The sequence below is a fragment of the Dendrobium catenatum genome, unplaced genomic scaffold (assembly GCF_001605985.2).
Source record: "Dendrobium catenatum unplaced genomic scaffold, ASM160598v2 fragScaff_scaffold_1282, whole genome shotgun sequence".
Lineage (NCBI taxonomy): Eukaryota > Viridiplantae > Streptophyta > Magnoliopsida > Asparagales > Orchidaceae > Dendrobium > Dendrobium catenatum.
Window position 1 is genome coordinate 363,327 of NW_021319744.1, and position 16,363 is coordinate 379,689.

Here is a 16,363-nt window from a genome sequence, read left to right on the forward strand (position 1 = left end):
TGGATTGTTGGTTAATAGCTCTTAGTATTGCCACTATTTTTGTTTATCTACTAGGTATGATTAATCTACATGCGCTCCTTCGCCTAAGTAAGTGAAAAACTAAGATTCTTTATTGAATTGCCTTGTTATTACAATAAGCTATTGAGTGGAATTACATTGCCAACTTGTTCTTAAATTCCTTAATGAGCTCCTGCGCATTATGTTTCACATCAACAACACTCACATAAACTAACCTAGGGGGGTAAAACAGGAAATAACATAAAATAAGAGCTAAAATTCAGAAAATAACTCATAATTTAAGATTTAAATTATAGTCGTCGATTTACGACGCCTCCTGTGATAGACGCGCCAAATCTTCGTACTGATATCCGCATAAGCTCCACTTACTATTTGTTCAAGGAATAACTTCAAATACCAACTAAAGAACTCTACCTCAAGTGGTATCCTCCTCCTTTCTTGGGAACTGAGATCAACTATTTGAATATCACACATGACCACCTTTAAAAACTTAATATTCACCAGCATGGTCTGTATCTGTTTTATGCCTTACATTCAAAGATTTATATCTTCTAAAAAAATTTTCAGATATTATATTCAGTCCTTCCTACTAAATCTAATATATCTTACTTCGGTAATACAATATAGATGACGAACCTTCATATGCTGACGATGTGGCTGTGGATGACGATGGCAATGCTTACGTTACTGATACAAAAGCAAACAAGATATGGAAAGTTGGATCGAATGGTGAATTGCTTTCAATCATAAGGAACAATATCTTTGTCCAAAAAAAAGAATGGTACAGAAACTTTGTTGGGCTTAATGGGATTGTATACCACCAAAATGGCTATCTTCTTGTCATACACACAGCTGGTGGCTATCTCTTCAAGGTTGATATCAAAACAGAGGATGTAAGAGTTGTACAAGTTACAGGCTCCCTTCTTTTGGGAGATGGCTTGGAGCTTCTGTCACCAACTAAGTTAGTAGTTGCAGGCACACCATCTGCTAGAATTCTGGAGAGCTTTGATGATTGGAATACTGCAACTGTTACAGAAAGATTTATTGGACCTTTGCATCGCATCGCTACTTCGGCGACAGTGAAGGAAGGGAAGGTTTACCTTAATCATTTATTGGGACTGGGCGTTACAAGGAGGACTCATGTTATTACTGCAGCTGATTTCACTGCTTTGAAAGCTAAGTGATCATAATTTGTATGTGATTTTGTTCTTGTATGTGTGCTATATCTTAATATTTTCATATGGTTTTGGAAGTACATCTGCAGTGGATCTATGTGATTCTGATTTTATTTGGTATTTCGCGTTTGTTCTTTTCCAAATGTTGTAGATTTTTTTTCCAAATGTTATGTTGTAGATCATAATTCTACTTAGTGGGATAAAGGCTTGTTGTTGTTGTTGTTGAATTGTGAAGCTTTATTGGATGTATTTGATATTTAAGCTTGTGGAGCATAATTGATATCTATGAAAAAAATTCTTACGCAAAGATGTTATGTGGATTGATTATTCTTAGCATTTTATCAAAAGAGATTAAAAAAATAACATACATAGTGTATGAGATTGAGGTTTTGTTCGGAACAGTTTTTGTACTGCTTTATAAAGCAGTTTTTTACTCCAAAATTTTTTTGAATTAAAAATTTTGTACTAAAAAGTTATTTTGGAAAGCTGTCCCAAACGAAGCCTGAATTTCTCTTGTAAAAATTTCATGATGAAAACTACAGCGAAACCAACATGAATTAATCATCAATCTAGCGAACTTGTGTAAAAATTCTGAGTGATTTTGCACATTTGTTTTCTTCCATTTATTTGCTATTAGATGATTTTAAATTTGATTCTCATTCTTAAATCTATCAGCAAAAGGCATAATCCTTAGCATATTTCAATGCTATTATTCGATTTCCTTTTCAATGGCACTAACAAGTAACAAGATCCTTAACCAAGTTGTGATGAAATGAAATCTATTGCTAAATCGTGGGTGCTAAATCTTCACAGCTTATTGATTCAGGTTAATTATATGATTAGCACTCGAACTGAGAGCTGCAACAAATATTTTTTTTTTTGACTCCATAGTTCTTTCAGGATTGCAGCTTTCCAATGGCAAAAATTCCTGGTAAGGTGACTTCAATACCTCAGAAATCCGAAGTTTTTTCTTCTTCATGTACATAATAGGAAAAATGATATTAGATCTGTGGTCGTTGATTTGTGTCCGACTGCTCTGTTTTTTGTAAGATGGTTTGATTATAAAATCTGATCTTACTAGTTCTTCATTTCATGCTTGTTTTCCCTTTTCATCCTCCCTGAAGAAAATATCAATCCTTTTGCCTCATTTTCTTTTAAAGTTAATGCATATTTTATCTGTCTTAGCCATCATTTGGGATAGCTTCTATGTTGCTTTATAAAACTATTTTTTAATAAAAAATTTCTAATTCAAAAATTTTTTGTATTAAAAATTTATTTTAGAAAGTAGGAAAGAAGTTGTCCCAAAAGAAACCTCAATTAATGTAAAAAGAAATTCTATTCTGCAAATCTGCTTTTGCAGAAACTAAGTTTAATTTCTAATTTATAATAAAAGTTTGATAATTTCCTTAGATTTCAAAAATAATTCAAAAAGATGTACCATTCATATAAATTTGAAGATCTATATATATAGCCCATGTCTTTTTGTTAGATTCAAGTAGATTCTCATAAAAAATATTTTATGCGTTTTTTATTATATTATTTTGTATAAATTTTTGTTTATTTTTGTACGATATTTATTATATTAATAGAAAATATATTGATAACTGATTCTTTATTACTAACATTTTAATTTCTCTATTTTTAATCATTTTATTATAATAGTTAATGTAAATAATAACCATTATGTTATGGCTTAAAGTTATAAATAAAGTTGGAGTTCATGCCGCAAGAGAAATTATTCAGGTTGGACTCTTCTCGTTTACCATTAATCCCAACCATTCTGCAAAATTTCAGGAATTACGTCACCAATCAGACTCCCTTGGACAATTTCTTCAGTCAACAGCTCGCTGAATTCCACCGACAAACCGGCACCAAACTCGCCTATTCTCTCTTTCCTGCGTGGTTCACTCGCTTCTTCTCTGCGCATCAGCAATTAACGCACCTCCGATCTTCCTCCTACAATGGCGACTAACAGCTGCGGGTACAGTGGGCGCCGCACTTGGGCACTTCTACTCCTCGCCACTGCTATACCAATCGCCCTAATCGCGTCCCATGAGCGGGCAGCTACCGCTACAAATGGCTCCCTCAGGTACAGGAGCGGTGGCTGGCTAAGGGAGTGCGCCAAGTGGGATCCTCCTCCTTTCTTGGGAACTGAGATCAACTATTTGAATATCACACATGACCACCTTTAAAAACTTGATATTCACTAGCATGGTCAGTATCTTTTTTATGCCTTACTTTCCAAGATTTTTATCTTCTATAATTTTTTTCAGATATTATATTCAGTCCTTCCTATTCCTACTAAATCTAATATATCTTACTTCGGCTGTACAATATAGATGACGAACCTTCATTTGCTGACGACGTGGCTGTGGATGATGATGGCAATGCTTACGTTACTGATACAAAAGCAAACAAGATATGGAAAGTTGGATCGAATGGTGAATTGCTTTCAATCATAAGGAACAATATCTTTGTCCAAAAAAAAGAATGGTACAGAAACGTTTTTGGGCTTAATGGGATTGTATACCACCAAAATGGCTATCTTCTTGTCGTACACACAGCTGGTGGCTATCTCTTCAAGGTTGATATAAAAACAGAGGATGTAAGAGTTGTACAAGTTACAGGCTCCCTTCTTTTGGGAGATGGCTTGGAGCTTCTGTCACAAACTAAGTTAGTAGTTGCAGGCACACCATCTGCTAGAATTCTGGAGAGTTTTGATGATTGGAATACTGCAACTGTTACAGAAAGATATATTGGACCTTTGCATCGCCTTGCTACTTCGGCGACAGTGAAGGAAGGGAAGGTTTACATTAATCATTTATTTGGACTGGGCTTTACAAAGAGGACTCATGTTATTACTGAAGCTGTTTTCACTACTTTGACTGCTAAGTGATCATAATTTGTATGTGATTTTGTTCTTGTCTTTGTGCTATATCTTAATATTTTCATATGATTTTGGAAGTACATCTGTAGTGGATCTATGTGATTCTGATTTTATTTGGTATTTCGCGTTTAATTGTTCTTTTCCAAATGTTGTAGATTTTTTTTTTCCAAATGTTATGTTGTAGATCATAATTCCACTTAGTGGTATAAAGGCTTATTGTTGTTGTTGTTGTTGGATTGTGAAACTTTATTGGATGTATTTGATGTTTAAGCTTGTAAAGCATAATTGATATCTATAATCTATGAAAAAAAGTTTTACGCTAAGATGTTATGTGGATTGATTGTTCTTAGCATTTTATCAAAAGATATTAAAAAAATAACATACATAGCGTATGAGATTGAGGTTTTGTTTGGAACAATTTTTGTACTGCTTTCTAAAGCAGTTTTTTAGTCCAAAAATTTCTTGAATTAAAAATTTTGTACTAAAAAATTATTTTAGAAAGCTGTCTCAAAAGAAGCCTGAATTTCTCCCGTAAAAATTTCATGATGAAAACTATAGCGAAACCAACATGAATTAATCATCAATTTAGCGAACTTGTGTAAAAATTCTGAGTTATTTTGCACATTTGTTTTCTTCCATTTATTTGCTCTTAGATGATTTTAAATTTGATTCTCATTCTGAAATCTATCAGAAAAGGCATAATTCCTTAGCATATTTCAATCCTATTATTTGATTTCCTTTTCAATGGCACTAACAAGTAACAAGATCCTTAACCAAGTTGTGATGAAATGAAATATATTGCTAAATCTTGGGTGCTAAATCTTCACAGCTTATTGATTCAGGTTATTTATATAATTAGTACTCGCACTGAACACAACAGCAGAAATTCTTTTTTCTGACTCCATAGTTCTTTAAGGATTGAAGCTTTCCAATGGCAAAAATTCCTGGTAAGGTGACTTCAATACCTCAGAAATCACAAGTTTTTTCTTCTTCATGTACATAATAGGAAAAGTGATTATAGATCTGTGGCCGTTGATTTGTGTCCGACTGCTCTGTTTTTTGTAAGATGATTTGTTTTTTAATTATCATAAGTGTAATTATGGCTTTTTTTTTTTGGAATAGCTTTTGAGCAATACCTTTTTGTTGCATTCAATAAATTTTTATATTAAGAAGCTGCAATAGAAAATAATAAGAAAACTATTTCAAATCAAGACTATATCATAATATTAATAACTATTCTAAAATGTTGACCTTTGAAGAGAAGAGAGAGACATGCCATAGTAATTTTTAAATTAAAATAAAATATTTGGGAATATTTTGAAGATTGGTGAATAGAGTGCAGGTGTCTGGTGGTTGTGTGATGGTGGTGGATGGGGAGTGATTCGAAGATAGTGGTTTGCTGGTTGTGCGATTGGAGCTCCGAAATTCTTGAAGCCTTTAGTTATGATGAGTCTCAAGCAAACGTCCATCATATAGAGGGTGAGAACCTATCGATAAATTTTTATGTCTAACATTCTCCATAATTATTACTAACTTTCATAGCATACCATCAAACAACCCGTATTGAATTCTTTGATTAGTGTCTTCAAGATGTTAGAATTAGATGGTTTTGGGCTTGTTAGATTCATCTCATTGAGACACTTAATTTGATCATAAATATGTGAAATTTGGAAATTATTTGATCATCCAATTAACCTCATGAGAACTCATATTGTGATTTAATTTCTCGGCTCATTTGGATTTGGGTTGGACTATTCTTTTGTGTTGATGGATTTGTCTTGACGAGATATTCAAATTGACTATAAGTTCGCTAAAATCAAAGTTCAAATAATCCTAAATTTAATTATGAAAATTTTCAATTGAAATACGTGTTAAGATTCATGCCCAATCAAATCGATTCTTGATGATTTACATTAATATATCTAACTTAAATTTTATGTTTCCGTAGCTACTATAATTGCACTCCGCTGTATCAATCAGTGACATATCTACTAAAGCAGAGTCTATTGTATCTAAAAGAGACGACCACCACAACCGCTATGTAAAGCTGCTGCCACAACCCTAAACCCTAAAATTATAAGATAGTTAGAACGTTTGTACAAACAGGGTTCAAGCAACATAAATTTTGCTACAATAAAGTTTTTTTTTTTTTTTTTTTAGTTCAAATCAATATTTGTTGCAGCTGATTTTAAATAATTGATCAGGAAGTAAAAGCGAAGACATTTTTCGTAATTTTGGCGTTACAGGACACACAAAATTAAATTTTTTTATAAATAATTGTTCTCAATATAACGACTCCACTCTTCACATTTTTAACAATTTTCACGAACCAAAAAAGTCTCCAGTGCGGGTTGCGTGCGCAGTGGATATAATCCAGAAACCCGTGCCTTCCCGACGTTCCCGCAATCGGGCGAGCTCTCTTTTCACTTCGAAGGTCCACCATTAGAGCACTCTATCCATCACCGTACCGTCTCTTCCTCTCCCGTAACACGGTAACCGCTTTACGCCTTAGTTCGACTGTTTGGTATCATCTTTTCAATCTTCTTTTTTTTACTTGAAACTGCGATCGATTTTGTATCGGCTTCTGAGATTTTGGCTACTCGATAATACGCCATTGGAGAAATTTCTATGCATATTTAAAATAACTGATTTGATGCCCGTCGATTTTAAACTTGGATAGAAATAGGTTAGTTTCCAAGGATTCGTCGCTTTATTTTGAGGAGGTCTTTTTCAGGATCTATCCCTTTAAGCAGATTGTGTATTTGTATTTGCAGCAATGTTTTACTGCGACCTTGTAGTGGTTCAATGGCTCTTAGTAGCTCGGAGATCTTAGAATGAAAATCTGTATGCATTTACGTTTTCTTGCGCTTATTAGTCATTTATTCAATGGATAGAAACAGTTTGGTTTCCAGGGAATTGCCACTTTGCTTTGATAAGGTCGTTTCTAGGATCTGTACTTTTAATCTGGTTGCTATTTGTATTAACAGTAATATTTTACGTCAATCATGTAGTGGTTCAATGGCTCTAGTAGCTTGGAGATCTTAAAAAAATGAAAATTTCTGTGTGTCTACGCTTTCTCGCGCCTATTAGTTATTTATTGAATGAAAACCACGTTTTCTTAGAGTAACATGTTCAATATAAGAGCAAACAATATCTTTTCTGTTTGGTTGCAAGATTTAGTCAGGATTTAGGTTAAGTCTTGCCAAATAGGTTTTTTAGCAATAGAAATTAAATCCTAAATTTCTCCCATTTTAGGCTAAATCTTGCCAAATAATTTACTAGAATTTATCCAAAACATATTACTTGCAAAACTTTGTTAGGATTTATTAATTTTGGATTTATAAGATTTACTAAATTATAGTTGAATTAAATACTACTTGCAGCTAAGTAACACTTAAATAATTAATTAAATTATTGACTTCATATTACTCCAATTTTTATGCTTGATATACTCATTTTGGTTATACATTTTTCTCTGATTGTGTGTCTTATTGTATACCTTTGTGGGCTCCAAAAATTTGCATCCTGGCCTCTCACTAGGAGAGTTTAGAATGATTCAACGTTAAATTGTTAGAAGACATTAAATTGAAGATAAAACACTATCTAAATATTTCACGTTTATTTTACGAGGATTTATGATCTGGTTTTAGATTTTTCATATGCATAAAAATCCTACGGTTAATTGCCACTCTTGGTAACGAGCAAGAACTATTGATTAAGGCTACTTGTTTGATCGACATGATGTACTGAGCATATAGAAATAATAAATTTGGTATTGGGATTTGAACTTTATCCTCCTAGACTCAAAGTGGATAGTGGGGGCATAATGATAAACTCGATTGAGGTCTCATGATTCTATTGTCTCAAGTTATCATGGTTTATGGTCTACTTAATAAGAGGAAATAATCGACCCAACCTGATTGAAGAATGCTTATTAGTAACCATGGGTTGATTCATTTAATAGTATATTTTAGACTTATGTGAATGTTTGTTTAAAGGGATAATTTTGAGTCGACCAACTTTAGCTAACAGAGTTGCTCCTTATGATTCATTACTCAAGTGATTTTTAGTCATTGAAGAACTTATGGGTTTTGGCCATGGTTGCAATTTATTGGTGTTATTTCGCTGCAAAATCACTTGACCAAATAGCTCCGATCATAACCGTTTATATGTGATGCCCTATGGCGTCAAAATCACAAGTTAGAGTACACGTGCCACATCTTTACTGACAAGAGATCATTTAAGAATAAACTCTGATTATATGTTAAACAAGACATTGACCTTTCATGAACTAAGGTTATTTTCTATTTGTCACCGTCAGCAAATAGTTATGGTGAGGTCACACATACGACATCTAAGGCATGGCCTGGGTTTAGTGAGGGTTGTGCAAGGGCGAAGTGCAAAACAGGTTCGTGGGTATGGGCTGCTGTAGGTAAGGTTTCGTTCCCCATTTTTTAGGTCAACAACCTTTGTTGTTTGTAATAGGCAGGTTCGTATGGTATCAGGTGGAGGAACTGCACTTATTGTGATAACGTTTTTAAACTCTCAGACATGAAAAGCCTATACCTCTGTCGGCATTAAAGTTAGAAATGAGTATCATTTATTCGCTACTTGCAGTATTTGATCTTCTATGATTGTCCTCTAGTTTGGTTAGATATGGTTGGATGTGCTGAACTGTCATGAAATATGTATGGTCATACTTGGTTTATGTACTTGTTTTGTTTTCAGTGTATTTCTTCATCCTGCTGATATTGGAATCACTGTTACTCCAGTACTCATTATTGACTACTCTGTTATACATCGGATCTTCTATTGAGCTGTTCAAGTTGGCCTTCTTCTTTTCTTTTTACCTTTGCATAACCTAGATAATCTTTGCATTTTCTTGCTTTTGATTTGATCAATTTTCCTGTTCATTAATTATGTGGTATGGTACAATGTTTAATTAGGAGACTGAAAGCTGATGATGTTTTCAGTTTGCCCTTTCTGCCAATGTAATGTTCTTCCTGCTGAGCTTGAATGGTATGCTCACATTCTAGCATTTCCCAAAACACATAATATCTGATATTGCATTTTCAAAGGCTGGTTTTGATTTGTTTTTCTTTATAAAAATATATATTTTTCCCATGAATTTTGTGTAGGCATGCAAACAATCATTTTTTAGAAGATGATTTTGAAAAGGACATGCAACTAGCAAGACAAATTTCACTCGAACTCCCAACCTCAAGGCTCAAGGTAGACTTGCATTTTATGAAGCACTTCTAATAGTTCAACATTTTTTTGAAGTATTTAAACTTCTGTCATCTGGTGGTAAATCATGTACATAAGTGATAAATGACGAAATTTCCAAGCCTTCTTTTGGTATTGTAATATAAATTAATCTTTATTAATTTGTGAAATTGTTGCATCATGGATTTTCAATCCCTTCATGTCTGATGGATTCTTTTGGGTTTCATGCATTTTGGGGGTGTTAAAATGACCATTCAAGCTCATTTAACTAAGTCTTTTAAAACTCATAATGAGCATGGAGCTAAGATGTATGATGGATTTTGACAGACTTCTGATTAAAACATGTTGAAGGCCACGTAAAATAGAAAATGTTAATTCGGTACTTTTGCAGGATGCACCAGCTTATCTTGAGCAGCCTTCTGGTGGTTTTTCCGGAGGGAGTTCAGAAATTAGCAAATCAACCTTCAATGAAAATCATCTTGGATTGAGGGAAGTTCTCCTTCAAGAACGGATATCTTGTTTAGTGGGCTTGCAGACTAAAAGCACCTTCTACAGAGTTGAAGGTGGCATCATGAACTTATTGAGGAGATGCCTCCAGTTAGAAAATAGAAAATGTATAAGCGTAATATCAGGTTATATCGATCATTATCAAAGTGTTGAATCAGAAGATTATGGCTGGGGTTGTGGTTGGCGAAACATTCAAATGCTTAGCTCTCATTTGTTGATGCAAAGAAAAGAAGCAAGGGATGTTTTGTTTGGTGGCTCAGAATTTGTTCCTGATATTCCTTCGCTCCAAAGGTGGCTTGAGATTGCCTGGGAAAGAGGATTTGATGTACCTGGTTCAAATTCTTTTAACAAGGAAGTCTACGGCTCAAAAAAATGGATTGGTACTACCGAATGCGCAGCACTCTTCCGTTCCTTTGGACTTCGGGCTAGGGTTGTGGACTTCGATAGTTTACCATCTTCTTCGCCATCAACATCTTATACAAGTTGGAAGCATGGAAAACATTCAAACCCTGGATATTTTAGATGCAAAATGATTGAAAAACAAGTGTACGGGCCAATGGACAAGTTCTTACAGCGAAGCCAAAGTGAAAAGAACAGCAGCATACAAGATCATGATAGCTCTTATAAAGGAGAGAATATCAGCGGAGATCAGGTTCTCATGGAGTGGATCTGGAATTACTTTACTCATGAGGCAAGCTGTAGGTTAGATGATCTTCAAGATGCTTTTATAAGCCAGAAAACGTAAGTTAGTTCCAGTTATTCCAATTAGATTTCATTTTCACACCAAAATTATTAGATCCCCTCACTCTTTTCTGAACATGAAAAAAAATTTCCCCCCAATAAACAGGCCTTTGTATTTCCAGCATGATGGCCATTCAAGAACTGTCGTTGGAATCCAAATGCAGAAGTCTGTGAAAGGGCCTGAAGAAAGATATTCTCTATTGATTCTAGATCCTGGCCAGGTAAGCTAACTTTATCATGCACTTTGTTAAGGCATAGAGCTTCTTGCACTGTAGAGCATGTACCTCGAGGAAAATTATTATGTGCAACATCCGGATTCGTTTGGAGGCTAATCTGGACGCGCCACGTCACCCGGGGCCTAGTGTATCCGGGTGACATGGCGCGTCCAGATTCGCCTCCGGACCATCCGGACACCGCGCGTAATAATCTCTCGTACTCCGACGCCTACAGTCCTAGGTTCAATGACTGGCAAACATGGCCTGTTATTTTCATTATCTCTTCATCATGGAGGTACATCATTTCTATAATTGGTTTTAGAGGACAAGAGATTTAGAGAAGACTCTAAGAGATAATAATGGATGGCAGAAGCTTATAAAAAGAGGAATTCACACACTGAAAAAGCCACAGTACCAGGTCTCTCTCTCTCTCTCTCTCTCTCTCTCTCTCCATATCCTTGCTTGGTGTGGATTCTGATTAACTTCATCTAATCTTACTACGTGCTTTTAGTTATGTTACGTTGATCCTGGAGTTTCCTATGAGGAATGGGAAGATCTCAAGACCATTCATAGCGAGTACATCAGATTCTACAAACGATGAAGTCAATGGTATTTTTATATGTATACACCCATTTTATTATCTCTGATAATTTTCTTATACTAATCTAATGAAGACCATTCATAGCGAGTACATCAGATTAGCATTTTTGTGATAAATTTTCTCTATTTTATAATGTATACTTAGCATAGAATAAGGCACCCTTTTAGGTCAGTCAAGAAGGCATCTAGCTCTTTTACTTGAATAATTTTGACAAATGTTGTAAAATGGGTATCCTTTTCACGTTCGACAACCTTACCTTATTCCATTACATAAATCAATTCTGTACTTAAAGCCTATGGACGGCTAAGAATTGCATGCTTGCACAAATTTTTTGCTGATTGTGGCTTCTTTCGGCACTGCTCTTCACTATTGCTTTTCCAAAAATCCATTGCAAAAAGATTGGCATTCCATCTGTACCGCCAAGACTTTGCATCTTGGGCAGTAGAGCAGCTCATTCATTTCGTAGTAACATCTTCTCTACCTTCTCATTTGGGACCAAGGATCTAATATCATCGGGTATCATCATCAATTCCCAAGTTTACTTGAGTCATCGATGGTGACTTGACCTCCACCTTCAATCTAATTGGAAGCTTCCATTAAGCAAATGATAGTCATCAATGCTCTCTTTGGATTGAGAAATACTTACTTTAGCAACTTCTGTCATACTTTAGCATGCTCCGCCTTGTCCGCACATAATAATTCATCTGAAGTGGGGGAGAGATTATTCTGTGCAGACACCGGATATAGCTTATCGTCCAGAGGCGAATCAGGTGCAACCACACCATCAGTATCTAGCTGCGGTACCAAGTAGAGGGTGATGTGACACATTTTCATTGGACTCTGGACGGCGTTCGGTGTCCACGCATAATAATTCATATGAAGTGAAGTTGGGTGTATCCTAGACATTTTGTAGTATTTTAGCTATGCTCTGTTGGATCTGGCGACCCATCACCGTTTTAGAGCTTCTCAAAAGTAGCAAGCTCTCTCAGGTGTTGATGTTTGAGAGGAATTCCTTTTCAATCAGGCTTTCTCATAGCCAAGCAATTTACGACTAGGGTATGGTCATCATGGCTCCTCTTCTTCATTCTCATTGTTGCCGGTGCACAAGCACCTCCTATTGGGAATGCCACTCACTCTCTCATTTGCAAATGCTGGTACAGAGAAAAGGGAGGATAAATTATTAGGTGCGGAGTCCGGATGTAGAGATACATCCGGATATTCAAATTTCATTTAAAATTTGACAAGTGGAGTGCACTTTGGTTGCGTTTTTTTTTTTGCTTTACTTGCGCTTGTTTACTGCGCTTTGATTGCGTTTTACATGCACTTTTGGTGCGCGTAGCTTAAAGTTCCATGGATACATTAAATATATAAAGTAAAAAATAAATCGAATTAAATATCCATGTGTTTACTCCACGTGTCAAGATTTTATTGGAGTTAAGACATATCTCTATGTTTGGACTCTGCACCTAATTATTAAGCAAAAGGGAGGGATGGAGGGGGAGAGAGAGAGAGAGGAAGGAAAAATTATTACGTGCGGTGAAGAGACATGTCACCCAATGCATAATGCATTGGATGATGTGGTGCATCCAAATTGGCCGCGAACCTTGTCTAGCAGGTCCCTCAACTTCTTTAAAGTGGCTGCCCTTTGATGGCTTCTCAAATGTATGGCGGGCAGATGTAGACGAGGGCATAAGCGAAGCGTTCAGCGACTAGTTTTATTAAATTTTTTAAAATATTAAGCTCGTAGCCACTGATGATTTTTTAAATTTTATATTTATGAATAATTAAATTATATATATAAGTACCATATAAAAATATGAAAAACTATAATTTTAACAAAAACTAAAAAAACAAAAGCACGAACAAAAAATGATCGGAACGAATAAAAAAAACGAAAAACAAAGAGTTCCAAATACAAAACTAAAAAAAAATGATCAGAACCAGACTAGCTATTGGTGACTGGATTTTATTTATTTTTTTCTCAATGGATCATATTTGTAACTGGCTTGAGTTGGTACAAAAAAAAAATTATATTAAATATATAATAAATAAGTTTAAATATGCAAATATAATTTTAATTAGTTTTCATAATTAAATATGCAAATATAATTTTAATTAGTTTTCATAATTAAATATGCAAATATAATTTTAAAATCTTACATGCGTCTCCATCAGGCTCACTATACCATCTATGTTCTTATGTAGCATGTGTGACGTATATGCAAGCATATGTTGTACTCGTCTCCCCTACCATATAATATTTTGTAAGGATTTACGAAAAAATATCAATTAAATACATCAAAAATATAAATGTTTGTTAAACATGAAGAGTTCTACAAAATAACACTCAAGATCTCATTCATTGGGTTTTGGTCGGCGGTGGCGATGGTTAGTAGTGATAATCGACGTGCAGTAGTGGTTGTGGTCTGTCATGGGAGATAGTCGATGACCAACAATGGCTAATGACGGCAATACAATTGGCTTGTGATGTCAATCAAATCTATGAGTTTCCAATACATAAAAAATGAATGATTGAGTGAAAAAAGATTTCACTAGAATTTGTATTGCATTCCTTTTTAATCAAAACAAACACTTACATATTATGTTACACTACATTTCTTTTATTTTGCATTCCTCTTTTAGCAAATCAAATCACCCTTAAAAAAGGGGGTAAGAACCTTAGAGGTCACGAAGAGCATAAAAAAATAGAAATATTGCAAATGATTCATATTTGTTAATATTTATGCAAGTGTATCGACAACATTTATTGATCAAATGACTCAATTTAAATGCACAATGTTGATTTGGTCGATCAGACAAATATATAGATAGATTCAGAACCTTAGTTCAATTTTGTTATATAGTAGTTGATCCAAAATTCTTAATGAGTAATAGTCTCAATATAAGCAATAAAACATGCATTATCAGAAATCAAACCAATATTGACTAATTGGGTCAGCCTACTTACCAAGCAATTTTCATCAATCCAATCTAGAGGACCCTTAAAAGGGACCCTATCAATCCTTTATAAATCATATTTATACGATGCCTCCATTCACTAACTCAAAGGAGGACTTCAAATTGATGGTCCTCAAAATTAAATGTCACTAGTTTGACAGTAACGCAGATGACTAATGAATCTAAATTAGTGAGTTTAGAGCCTCTTCATTGATGATAGCTCATTCAGGGAGATGACAAACAAACTAGTCTCTACTCCCCAACAAAAGAAGAATTAAATTAATGATGTTTCTTTGTCACAGGCTCCTAATAAATCCTAGAAATTATCAAAGTTGTCATGAATTATAGTATTCTGGGCCACCTCCCAAAGTTAACCAGTATTGAAAAGCATCTAGGATATGCTCAACAATGCATTGCAAAATCCTGATCATTATGAAGGAGCACAACATGAAAGCCCTAATATGTGCAAAGCTCTTTTGTAATTATCTTCGATAATGATGATCTCCTCTTGAGGAAGATTGAGCATAATCAATTGTGGGTTTTGTTTGAGACGGTTGCAGCGTTTTATAAAATTGGTTGTGAAGCAACTTTCTATCACAGAAATTTTTGAAAAATAATGAGAAAGTAATGATAAAATAAAATTATAATTGTTATATAAAAAACAAATCTGGCAAAAAGTTTTCCCAACCAAACCCTATGATACTTTTTTCAAAGCACTCTTCCGATGATCATGGATCGATGAGTATGATATTGTGGCATCCATCATCCATCAATAAAGCAAAGACACTTATAATGATGAGGTTCGAATCAAGCAAGACATGCCGCCATTCTTGATGCATGATGCTAAACATTTCATCATAAAGAATTCAAATGGTACCAACCTTATACAAAGATAAGTAATCCATCCAATTTGTAAAAGCACAATCGAAAGCTACAATCTTGAAAGTGAAGGGCAAGAATCAGCTACAGTGGCTCAATTTAAAGGACCTTTTCATTTATATATCAAAACAAAATACCTCACCTTGGCAATGGCACAAAAGATGAGGAAAATTAATTATTTCTCCATCAATCTAAAGGCACTCACATAACTCATAAATACTGGAAAACCAGGGCTTAGTCCTTCATAAAGCCTCAATCTCCCAAGTGAGACTGGCTGACTCCAAAATTCCTGGAGCATCATATTAGTAACAACTGTGCCATTTGCTCACACCAAACATGAACTTCCTTCTCAACTACTGAGGTAGAGAAGTTCAAAATCTTATACGTTCCTCAAAGAAGAGGCCACAATGAGCTTGGGATCATTGTCTGCAAATTGAAAAGGAAGTCAACCCATAGAGTTTACAACTTAGAATGTGGAAGTGAGCTTGGAAGAAGTGATTTCAACTTTGGTCCTTCAATACCTCTCGAGGAAGTCAACCCATAAATCGAGGTTCTTATTATTTATTTTAAAGAGGCTCTTAAATAGTTTAAAGAAGACGACCTAGATACAATTGATGAGCTTCGATAAATCATCCTCAGCACAGAGAATGATCATAGACCTACTTGCGTGAAAGTTGCTCTTTCATTTAAGAACATAGAATATCTAAAACTATTTATCCTTTAGTATAATTATTCCTTTGCTTGGAACAATAATAAATGTTAGACTTGTCTCTAGATGTAGCAATCTACAAGCTCTTCATTAATCACAAAGTACAATCTGTCAAGCATACACTAAGATTATGAGACTTAAATTTGGGGAACAAGAATTCACCGGAACCAATAAGTTCATTTGCTGGTTTCATCTAGGATAAAAAAATAAGGCAACTGGATGCAACTATCATCTAAATGAAGAGAAAAAATGGTCCGATTCATGCATGGATTGATTTTTGGGACTTGAATAAAGTCTGCCAATGACTATACATTTGCCCGAGTTAAAATATTATAAGAGTTTCTTAGTCATTTAAATAATTAGACACGTGATTTAGAATATTATTTACTCGTGTTTATTCCACACAAGTTTCTAGGTATGTATGTTAGCAAGATAATGTTGTATATC

The 16,363-nt window shown here is 34.6% G+C and overlaps 3 protein-coding genes across 6 annotated transcripts in view; all 3 read left to right on the top strand.

Annotated features, from left to right (window-relative positions):
- LOC110108320 overlaps nt 1–1,500 on the top strand; it is a 13,917-nt gene extending 12,417 nt beyond the window's left edge. Inside the window, exon 5 of the mRNA XM_028699413.1 lies at nt 646–1,500. Coding sequence (XP_028555246.1) covers nt 646–1,202 — 557 coding nt within the window. The 3' untranslated portion in view covers nt 1,203–1,500. The remainder of the gene's footprint in view (nt 1–645) is intronic.
- Nucleotides 1,501–3,154: 1,654 nt separating this feature from the next.
- Nucleotides 3,155–4,314, top strand: LOC110108330. The gene is made up of 2 exons (XM_028699414.1): nt 3,155–3,282; nt 3,507–4,314. Exons 1-2 carry the CDS (start codon nt 3,155–3,157, stop codon nt 4,087–4,089), a joined length of 711 nt encoding a protein of 236 aa, XP_028555247.1. The 3' UTR covers nt 4,090–4,314.
- A 669-nt stretch (nt 4,315–4,983) lies between these two features.
- Nucleotides 4,984–12,435, top strand: LOC110108321 (zinc finger-containing ubiquitin peptidase 1). Of its 4 annotated transcripts, none has more exons than XM_020838909.2 (8): nt 4,984–5,027; nt 9,027–9,099; nt 9,219–9,312; nt 9,698–10,554; nt 10,661–10,775; nt 11,092–11,187; nt 11,281–11,378; nt 12,105–12,435. In XM_020838909.2, exons 2-7 carry the CDS (start codon nt 9,041–9,043, stop codon nt 11,368–11,370), a joined length of 1,311 nt encoding a protein of 436 aa, XP_020694568.1. In that variant the 5' UTR covers nt 4,984–5,027; nt 9,027–9,040; the 3' UTR covers nt 11,371–11,378; nt 12,105–12,435. The 4 variants fall into 4 exon arrangements, with proteins under 4 accessions (XP_020694568.1, XP_020694569.1, XP_020694567.1 ...); XM_020838910.2 differs by lacking the exon at nt 4,984–5,027 and adding an exon at nt 6,305–6,572 and having other exon boundaries at nt 9,054–9,099; XM_020838908.2 differs by lacking the exon at nt 4,984–5,027 and adding an exon at nt 6,307–6,572.
- The last annotated feature ends 3,928 nt before the right edge of the window (nt 12,436–16,363 follow it).

Excerpts from the sequence above, each read along its gene's own strand:
- LOC110108330 (XM_028699414.1), top strand. The coding sequence starts at position 3,155 with ATGGCGACTAACAGCTGCGGGTACAGTGGGCGCCGCACTTGGGCACTT. Across the intron at positions 3,283-3,506 it reads GCTACAAATGGCTCCCTCAG|TATCTTACTTCGGCTGTACA; the intron begins GTACAGGAGCGG and ends CTAAATCTAATA.
- LOC110108321 (XM_020838909.2), top strand. The coding sequence starts at position 9,041 with ATGATGTTTTCAGTTTGCCCTTTCTGCCAATGTAATGTTCTTCCTGCT. Across the intron at positions 9,313-9,697 it reads TCCCAACCTCAAGGCTCAAG|GATGCACCAGCTTATCTTGA; the intron begins GTAGACTTGCAT and ends GTACTTTTGCAG. Across the intron at positions 10,776-11,091 it reads TGATTCTAGATCCTGGCCAG|AGGACAAGAGATTTAGAGAA; the intron begins GTAAGCTAACTT and ends AATTGGTTTTAG.